General features: G+C 36.9%; 1 protein-coding gene across 1 annotated transcript; it reads right to left on the reverse strand.

Annotated features, from left to right (window-relative positions):
- Positions 1 to 2510: 2510 nt before the first annotated feature.
- Positions 2511 to 10048, reverse strand: LOC122558056 (cytochrome c oxidase subunit 6A1, mitochondrial-like). The gene is made up of 3 exons (XM_043706379.1): positions 9868 to 10048; positions 5606 to 5739; positions 2511 to 2711 (listed from the first exon to the last, which is right to left on the reverse strand). The coding sequence occupies exons 1-3, from the start codon at positions 9950 to 9952 to the stop codon at positions 2631 to 2633; spliced, it is 300 nt and encodes a 99-aa protein (XP_043562314.1). The 5' UTR covers positions 9953 to 10048; the 3' UTR covers positions 2511 to 2630.
- Positions 10049 to 10549: the final 501 nt, after the last annotated feature.

Here is a 10549-nt window from a genome sequence, read left to right on the forward strand (position 1 = left end):
GTGAACGTTCGACATCTGAAGACTATCTGAAGACTGGCTTTGAAATTGATTTTGCCGTAAACTTAAGAGGGAATTTATCAGACCAGTATTGTAGAGTGTGAGGAAAAGATAGATGTAAGAGAAAGGAGTTGTAAACTGTTGGACTTAAAGAATAAAATTGTTAATTTTTACTTTAAATAGTGACCTCTGGGATAGTCTTTTGCCTCTCAAAATTCAACAGATTGTGGTGCGAGGTGAGCTTCTCTGTGCATCACTTTAAATTAGCAGAGGGGGTTACCCTGTGTCATAACAATGGCCATTGGCTAGTATTTTGCATTGTCCACATCTTCCTGGATGTGAACATAGACTGCTTCAGAATCTGAGGAATCATGAACATGGCCGAACACTCTACAATTATTGACAAACATACCCTCTTCATGACATGATGATGGAGGGAAAGTCATTTCAGAAGCATCTGAAGATGACTTAACTTAAGAGACTAACCTGGAAAGTCTTGGATCTGAGATATTCAGCATCGGTCAACTCCAAACACTTTATCAATTTTTATCTCATCCAACATCACACTATCTCCTCTTTAGCTATGACTTTGCATCTGTCCTTGCCAAGATAGGAGTTGCTGCCATAGACCTCATTTAGTAACTCAGCCATCCTCACCCTATCCATGGATGTAAGTTTGCTCGCTGAACTGGAAGGTTCATTTTCAGACGTTTCATCACCATACTAGGTAACATCTTCAGTGAGCCTCCGGATGAAGCACTGCTGATGATTCCTGCTTTCTATTTATATGTTTGGGTTTGACATCACCATTCATATGTTTAGTCATGATATCACCCACCCAAAGAAACCCAAACATATAAATAGAAAGCAGGAAGCATCAGCAGTGCTTCGTCCAGAGGCTCACTGAAGATGTTACCTAGTATGATGATGAAACGTCTGAAAATGAACATTCCAGCTCAGCGAGCAAACCTACATCCAGAACCTCAACCTGAGCTACAAATCTTCTCAAAACTCTCTATCACCCTATCCATAGTAGGACCCCTTTTTAGTATATAATTAGTTCTCAACCCTCCTCTTGCTACTCTTTTACCATTTTTATACCTCTAGACGAATCCTGGATTCTTATTTATGTTAACTGCCAATCTCTTCTCAATCTATTAGTTGCTCATATTTATTTTTCAAATTTCTTTCTGAACATCCTATTTTGAGCATGGTTCTCACTGAGTAGCCTCATAAATGTCACATGTGTCTTTCCCTGCATCTGACTCTCTTTCCATCATCCAGAGAGGTCTGGCTTTGATTGTCAAGTCTTTTCCATTGTAAGAACGTATTTGACTATTCCCACAATACCTTTTCAAAGGCAGTTCATTGATTGTTTTGCTTCCCAATTTTTAGTTAGAATTTATCGTGGCCATATCTCTCTTTCTAGTAAATGAATTGGTCCATTAAGTACTTTTAAACCATGCTGCTCATTTTCCTCCACAGTTAAATTTAAATCTTACTAGGATCACCATTCCCTAAATTTTCACATCATTTAATCCACCTCAATCCCCAGAAACATAACTGTTAATGTCTCCTTCCTCATTGGAGTGAAATCATTTTCTTTAAAACTTCTCTGTTCATGCTTTTCTTCCTCTCTTGTCCTACTGTACACTGGAATAATAGGTCTTTCATTATCCGTATTCCATAGTTTTAGCAGCTCTAATTTCCTCATGTGTAGTAAAAACTTTCCTGTGGAAGAATACATTGTACAGCAAAATTCTTGCAGCAAATCTCATGTTCTTTTGATGATTTGCTCTTTTTTTTTATGAAAAGTATCAAGTGAGTTTACAAGATGGATGAATTTTCTGTTGTATATCAGTGTCCTTATAATTTGTGATACACCCTAATGTTAACTGCAAAATGTATGGTTCATATAATCCCAACTGAAAGATTACTATTCTTTAAACACATATGTCTTTGACATTCAAGTGGTCCTAATATTATACCAATGTTACAGTCACACAGTTAAATTACACTTTCAATTATGAAGTTGAGCAGGTTTAGTACACATGCAGGAGGTGGTTATGACACTCTTTCTTTCCATCTGTCTGTGCAAATTGGGTTCAGGTCAGTTGCTATTAACCCTTCATGTGGTACAAGACTTTTCTTGTATATTAAATACCTGCTGCAAAGTTATGGTTGCCGGTTTACTTATCTCAATAAAAATTTTAGGTCATTATTTAGCATGTAATACGTGGCACAATGTCACTGCTCAATATCCAAACATGGTACAAGGTAATTTATTATGTTGCTTCCTGTGTAACTGCTTAAACCTTATGTTCACATTATTTGGATAGTTTGAATTCATAAATCAAAGTAACTGTAGGGTTATGGGTTTTTTCTCTATTCCACCCTATCCTTGAATGTTACATAACCAATTGCAAGCTGACTAATCTTAAATTGAAGTTTTGTTTTCGTGTTCAAAGAAGTGCTTTTCTCAAGAATTAAATGGCTCAATATTATGTGTTTAATTGTCAGCCAAGGTCTTTTATTGTTTTTTCAGTATAACATAAAAATTATAACAGTAAATATGAATTATGCACCATAATGATGAATCCATTGTGAGGCTATAATTCCCACTAATTAATGTATTATTTCTCATAGCCAGTGGGTAATGGGTTCATGTGTGAGTTGTGGAATAAGGTATGATTTCCATCTCCCCAAGGAAAAGGCTGTAGAAGAGAAACAAAATTGCATTTAAATTGCAGTACCATAGCAAAATAATCCAAAATGATTGTATTCTTTATATATCAGTGTGCTGCAAGGATTCTGTGTGGAATAGGTATGGCATAATCTATGAGTAAAGGACCAGCACAAAAAACTATTTTCCTTAATTTACACACACCAGTTATAAATGCATCATATTGAATGGGGACTTAGATTTTGTTTTTAACTAACCTGTTCAGATCTGTTAAGAAATACCTCTGAAGCAAGTGAGATTTGAACCCAGGTTTTCTCTGCAATTTCCACTTTCACTTCCTTTTGGTATTCTTGGATGCATGTTTCTCAGTCCTGATGCCTTATCAATTTTATGTTTATGTTTAGAGGCAAGAAGCATGGTTGAGTTGTTAAATGAAGACATTGCATCTGTCAAGCCCATGGTAAATGAGGAGGAAACTTGATCACTAGAATAGTTAAATTAATAAGCTGTAAGCAAGTAAAATTAATAAGACACCACTACTGCATGAGATGCATCCAAGACCACTGAAGAAGAGTTGAAATTGAAGAGGCATTGGCAATGATCTTTCAAATGGTTCTTTGGATTTGGGTTAGTGCCAAAGGACTGGAGAATTGTAATCATGCCCTTTTTAAAAAAAAAGATAGTCAAGGTGGCTGGCAATTATAGTCTAGTATTTTAGCCTGAGTGGTGGGGGATCTTTTAGAACAATGACAGAATCCCTACAGTGTGAAAGCAGGCCATTCAGCCCATGTCCAACTTATGTTTTGGAAAGGTAAGAGAAAGGTTAATGAGGGAAAGGTCATGAACTTCTTAATGTCATTCAATACTGCACCACATAACAGACTTGCAAAGCAAGATACAAGTTATGGAATAAAACGCAGATGTTGGGGGATAGGAAACAGACTAATGGTTCCAAAGAAATCATACCAGGCTTGAAATATTTCTCTTTCCACAGATGCTGACAAGACGTGCAGAGTTTCTCCAACATTCTCTGTTTTGTTATACATTATTGGTTAATAGATATTTATCAGATTGGAAGATAGTTCTGCAGGGGTTGATATTGTAATCCTTGTTTTTCCTGATATAGGTAAATGATCTGGATCTTGGTTTACAGGTGACAATTTCAAAGTTTGACATCCACGACCAACTAGACTACCTTCAATATTCATTCCCTTCATGAGTGACATATAGAGGCAGCAGTGTATCCATATTTAAGACACACTACAGTAATTGAGAAAAGCTCCTCTGAAAGCTTCCAAATCTGTCACCTCGACTAGAAGGACAAAGGCACCATCTGCATGGTCCGCTACAAACCACATCATCCTGACTTGGAACTTTATCTCTGGTCCTTCACTATCACAAGGTTAAAATCCTACCTCACAGTACTGACAGTGTCCTTGCATTCCAAGGACAGCAGGGTTCAAGGAGGTAACTCACCGCCACCTTCTCCAGGGCAGTTAGGGACAGGAAATAAATGTCTAGTCAGCAATACCCACTCATACAAATAAATAAAAAGAATTAAATTTGTGAGATCAAAGGGCCCTCTATACCGGAACACTGAGCACCGCTGTGTCCTAGCTCTGCATAGGAATTAAATAAGAAATTGTGGCAATTATAGAGTCATAGAGATGTATAGCATGGAAACAGACCCTTCGGTCCAACCTGTCCATGCCGACCAGATATCCCAACCCATCTAGTCCCACCTGCCAGCACCCGGCCCATATCCCTCCAAACCCTTCCTATTCATATACCTATCCAAATGCCTCTTAAATGTTGCAATTGTACCAGCCTCCACCACATCCTCTGGCAGCTCATTCCATACACGTACCACCCTCTGCGTGAAAAAGTTGCCCCTTAGGTTTCTTTTATATTGTTCCCCTCTCACCCTAAACCTATGCCCTCTAGTTCTGGACTCCCTGACCCCAGGGAAAAGACTTTGTCTATTTATCCTATCCATGCCCCTCATAATTTGTAAACCTCTATAAGGTCACCCCTCAGCCTCCGACGCTCCAAATTCAGGCCACAGTTTTCACTTTGCCCTCGAACTGAAGATACTGAGGATTGAAAATGATATGTTTTTGAGGGGGGAACATTAACCTCAATTACAAGTCAATCAGTTTAATATTGGTGACAAATTTTAGAAACCATGACATGGAATAATATTAACAGTTGCTTGTGCAAAAGTATGTACAAATACAAGAGAGCCAACACTAATTTGTTCAGGAGAATTGTGTTTAATTATCTTTAAACAGGTTTGTGATTCAGTAACAGAAGGTGGAGTAAGGTAGAATAGTGATATTTTGTACACTGACTTTTAAAAGCTGTTCCATAAAGTATTACATTTTAGATTTGTTGACAAAATTGGGATATAAGCAAATACAGGTTTGGTTATTGGATTAAAAAAAAAGATTACATTGAGGAAAGCCTGTTTTTAGGATGGAGGGATGTATACCTTTGAATTCTCCAATGTTCACTGCTGTTTAATGTACATCAATGACTTTGACTTGGGAAGAGAAAGTGCAGAGCAAAATTTCAAAATTTACAGATGACATAAAATACTGAAGACAGTAATATGCTTTTAAAGAAAATAGACGTGCTCTTGGAATGCATGGAAATACAAAAGATGAAATGGGGATGGGGAGGCATTCTGTTGAATAGTCAAAAGTTATATTTCTACTGTTGAAAATTATGAAAGTTCACGGTGTGGTACTTGAAACTTCATGACTAAATTTTTAATGTTTTTAAAATTTTTAAAATATTTGTCAATGCAAAATTCAAAGCTCGGTATACTTTTATTATTTGTGAAGACAAAATTGGTTTATCATTAAGTTATTGTTTTAGTATTTACTAGAATATCTCTTATAGGTCATTTACTTAATCTTGTACCTTGTTGCGGATGCGGAGATGTTCATAAGGCAAAAATTCAGGAGGTTCATGACTTGGCTTCAGAAAAGCATTCAGCATGAGGACAGCAACTGCTGGTAAAGCGACTATAAAACTCATTAACTTCCATGTACGAGCTAAAGAACAGAAAAATCAGATGTAGATTAAATAGAATCCATGTGTAGCACTAGCAATGCACAATAATGACCATATAGCTAAATGTATTTAGTATTTACTGCTGCATGGGATGAATCAAATAAAACAAAGACATATTCACTACAGACCAGTGTAGTTGGCAACCTGCTTTTAAACTTATTTTTTAACCAAGCTATATTCAGGTTGTCACCTTAATCATCAGTTTTACAACAGATTTTTTAATCACCAAAAATCTTAAAGTAGTTGTGCTCGACTGAATTTGCTAATATTTAAATATAGCTTGGATTTCCATCATTCTAAGTGATACAAACATCTAATATGCTTCATGTTTGGATCTCTGCACAAATGCAGTTGGTATGGCATCATGTAACTTTAATACACAGTCACTGCAGGATTGAGTGAGAATGGGTTCCTAATATTATCTGATAAGCATCGAGTTGAACATAAAGTTACTAACATTGGAACTGACATGTCCAACAGAAGTGTTCATCATAAAATCAGTCACAAACAGTTTTGTTTTTTTAAAGAAGCATAAGCTAAACTTTTAAAAGTCAGTGACTATTTGCTATTAATGATTATACATATACAGATTGTTCTGCTATAATGCACATTTTGTTAACACAAACTTGCTATAACACGATTGATGATTGGGGCCATTATTTTTAAAGCGCAAAGTTTTAAAGTATGTATTGGTTATAACATGATCTAAGCCATATTAGCTTAAATGGTGCTGCTATTGTATGATTTTCCTATAACACGGGATTGCAAGAGAATGGAACTACCACCATGCTATAAAATAACTGACTATACGTCATATGAAACATAGTATTTCAAACCTGTGAACCTCACTATCTTTAGCCAAATGCATTCTGTGGTATGTTCCAAACACTACAAAAAGCAAAGTAAAATCTTCCTTATCATAAACAAGAAATCCATTAATATGTAAAACATTTAAAAATTCTTACACTGATTGATATGTCATTAAAACCTAGTATATCAACATATTTTCAGAAAATTCCAATACTAAAGTTAGCTCAGCTGAAGCTTGGTTTGGACTTGATACTTTGACACAGACTTGTAATCTGGAAAAGTTCTATCAGATTGGAAAATATCAAACTTAACTCATCCACTGAAGAAATTAGATAGTCGGAAAATACAGTCAGTCAGTTAGACTGACATCTGTCATAGACAAAATGCTAAAATCTATAATTGAGGAGGTTATAACAGCACATTTAGAAAATCTTAATGCAATCAGTCAACATGATTTTCTGAAAGGGAAATTTTGTTTGACAAATTCTTTGATGAAGTAGCAAACAGTGGAGATAAAAGGAACCAATGCATGTACTCTATTTAGACTTCCAAAAGGCTTTCGACAAAGTGCTGCATCAAAGGTTAATATGCAAGATATGGGCTCATGGTGTGGAAATTGCATATAAGCATGTATAGAAATCTGGTTGGCTAATAGTAAGCAGAGGTTGAGCAAAAATGGATCATTTTCAGATTGGTCGGGGTGACAAGTGGGATGCCACATGCCTCACCTATTTACAATCAATATAAATGACTCATTATCAATAGCTTTAGTTGGAAAAATTTCATATTTCTACCACACTCAACATATAAGTGTTTTCTAACTTCAATATTACGAAGTCTGAGATTTTGGTGAAAATTCGTAGCTTAGGTTGTAAGTTTGCTCGCTAAGCTGGTGGATTTGCTCACAGATGTTTTGTCACCATGCTAGGTAACATCATCAGTGAGCCTCCGGTCAAGCAAACACACGCACGGCAATTCCTAGAGGCCTGGCATTCAAACTGGAAGTCCATTAACAAACATATAGATTTAGACCCCATTTACTAACCTCTCAGAAACAGAACCAGAAATGATACCAGCTACCACAACAAACTGAGATAGATAAATAGCAAGCAGGACGGAACACCAATGCTTCACTGGAGGCTCACTGATGATAGTGACAAAATGTTTGAGAACAAATTCACCAGCTCAGTGAGCAAACTTACAACCTGATTGAAAGGTCTGGTTCTAATTTTCAATCAATGTCCTCTCTTTGATATCTTGAAAACTTCAACTAAAATTATTCCTTTAATCTTCTCAATTTTGGGGAATCCGAGTTTGTGCAATCTCTCTTGTAATTTAAATCCCATCAGATTTATTCCAATACATTTACATTGCACTCCCAAGTCAATATATTCATCCTAGAGTGTACCTTCTAGAACTGAATGCAGTAGTCTGAGGATAGCTGCAGAATAATTTCAAACACCTTGTATTCTCATCTTCTATAAACACCACTGTTGCACTGGCTTTTTTTTTTATCATTTCATACCTCTATGACATTTTAATGGTCTTTGTCGAGAGACCAAAAGCCAAATCCTTCCAAAGAAGACAGCCTCACAAGTGCCTACATTGAAACCTATTTACCATCATTTCCCCCTTTTATTTAAACTGTGAGGGGAAAACTTCCAATTTCTATATTATACTCTCTAGTATTGTTTTACTAGTTAGGATATTTTGCTTAAAAAAGTAGACTGCCATCTAAGTACTTTCTTAGTTGCAGCATCAACTTTAGACAGCATTATTAACCAGATACTAGCTAAAATCTAACTGCAGTACATCATCAACTGATAATAAAGTGACCTTGCTACATAACAGCATATAATAACACAGAACTTCACAAATTTTCATGGTTATTTTATTAACCCACTCATGTAGAAATAATAAAGCAAGCTTTCTTCCAATACATGATAGCTGTTTTTTGCAAAACAAATTTCACATCAAGATCTGCCCTCTATTGACTAGGCACTATCAACAATTAACACAACACTTTTCATATAACGAAATTTGCACAAAAGCATTATGAAATGAAGTAAGACAAGTCACAAATGGACATATTAGATACGGTGCTTGGTCAAAGAAGTAGATTTTAAAATATTTTTAAGACTAGAAGAAGGGAATAAAACATATCAAATCTTGGGGATTACAAAAGAGAAATGGAGACAAAACTACAGTAGAAGATAAATTGAATGATATTAGGTGCAGAGGAAAGGTGTAAACATGAAAAGAAATGGAAGAAAATGTTGCAAGTATATTTTTTAAAGAAATCATAGGATATGGGCTTCGCTGGCTAGGCCAGCATTGCTCATTTCTAGTTGCTCTTGATAAGGTGGCGGTAAGATGCTTCCTTGAATCTCCACAGTCCATTTCGTGTGCTACACCCATAGGGCCGTTAGTGTTGCAGGACTTTGCTTCACTGACAGCGATGGAACAGCAATATATTTCCAAATCATCTTTGATATCTTGAAAACTTCAACTAAAATTATTCCTTTAATCTTCTCAATTTTGGGGAATCCTAGTTTGTGCAATCTCTCTTGCCTGGTGTCTCCTTGCCTGCTGCCCTTGTTCTTCTAGATTGTAGTGGTTGTGGATTTGGAATTGATTAAATTGAGGAACATCAAACTCCTTAAAGCAAAACAAAAGATTTAATCATATTCGTTGAGAAATAAATATTGGTCAGGATGAATTTTTATTTGGATTGTGCCTGGGACACAACCTTTTGACTCGAATCAAGATCATTGGAAGGATAGAGAGTGCTTATCGCCATTTATGTTGGAACAAAAGCAAAATTTTGCTACATGCTAGTTACAATCTCGCCATCTATTCCCAATCATTGAGTACTCTTGCTGCATCTCTTGCATGTGTGATCTTTCCTCTTGACAGTGTTCAGAGCTTGCAAACTTTAGGCGTACGTGATTGGTGGGATGGAAATAATTTTCATTAGGATCAATCAAATACAGCTCTGAAGCACATAAATGAAGGTTAAAGTCATAATTTCCTAATCTCGGGTGTCACCGCAACACTTTCCTCATTCAATCAGCATGTCTCTGCTTCTTCCTCAGCCACCATTTGTTTCATTGGCGTCTTGGCGCCGTCACTGGAGCACGAGCTGCTACCGCTAACGGTTGCTTTTCAAATACTATCACAGCGCATAACTACCTCTCTGACCCAGTGTCAGCTTTTCATATTTCATATCAACGAACCAGAACATTTCAGCTTTAATGTGGTGATTACTGATCACATATTACTGCGGGGTTTTGTTTTACTTGCTGTTTCTTGTCCATGTGCTTGGCTGGCTGACGCCAAACTTCTGCTGACCTTCACTGCACTTGCTGCTAACCTTTGCGCCATTTTCGACCTGAGTGAGCGTCGACACTTTTTACAATGCCACGAGCTGCACCGTCGATGACGTCACAAACAACGTCATTTGAAGCGTGCAAGAAAATGGGGCAGTCGGCTTGTGAGGAATGGTCTCTGGAGTTACAGAAATGACAATTGAAAGGATGGTGGAGGTGAGTTGGAGGAAAATTAGAAATGCCGCACCGAGAAGAATGCCATGAGGTAGCGCAGGCGACAAGACAGAAGTTTGGTTAGAGCCATTCAGTTGAAACTTGCATTTATATCGCACTTTTTACGGCTGCAGCACGTCACAAACCACTCCAGCCAATTGTCCTTTTAAAATGTCCACATTGATGTGATGTAAGAAACATGGAGGCCAATTTTGCACAGAGCACACGCTCACAAACAGCAACGTGATAATAGTTAGATAATCTGTTATTGTAATGTTGTGAAGGGTGAACATTGGCCAGGACTTTGTAGAGTTGGTTGTGTTGTTCTTCAAAATACTGTCCTGGGATGTATCCAAGTTCAATCCCTGCAGTCTTGAATCTAGAATCTTGTGATTTAGAGACAAGTGTTACAAACGGAGCCATTATTGACAGCTAAAGC

Source organism: Chiloscyllium plagiosum, chromosome 16 (genome assembly GCF_004010195.1).
Source record: "Chiloscyllium plagiosum isolate BGI_BamShark_2017 chromosome 16, ASM401019v2, whole genome shotgun sequence".
In the NCBI taxonomy this organism is placed as follows: Eukaryota; Metazoa; Chordata; class Chondrichthyes; order Orectolobiformes; family Hemiscylliidae; genus Chiloscyllium; species Chiloscyllium plagiosum.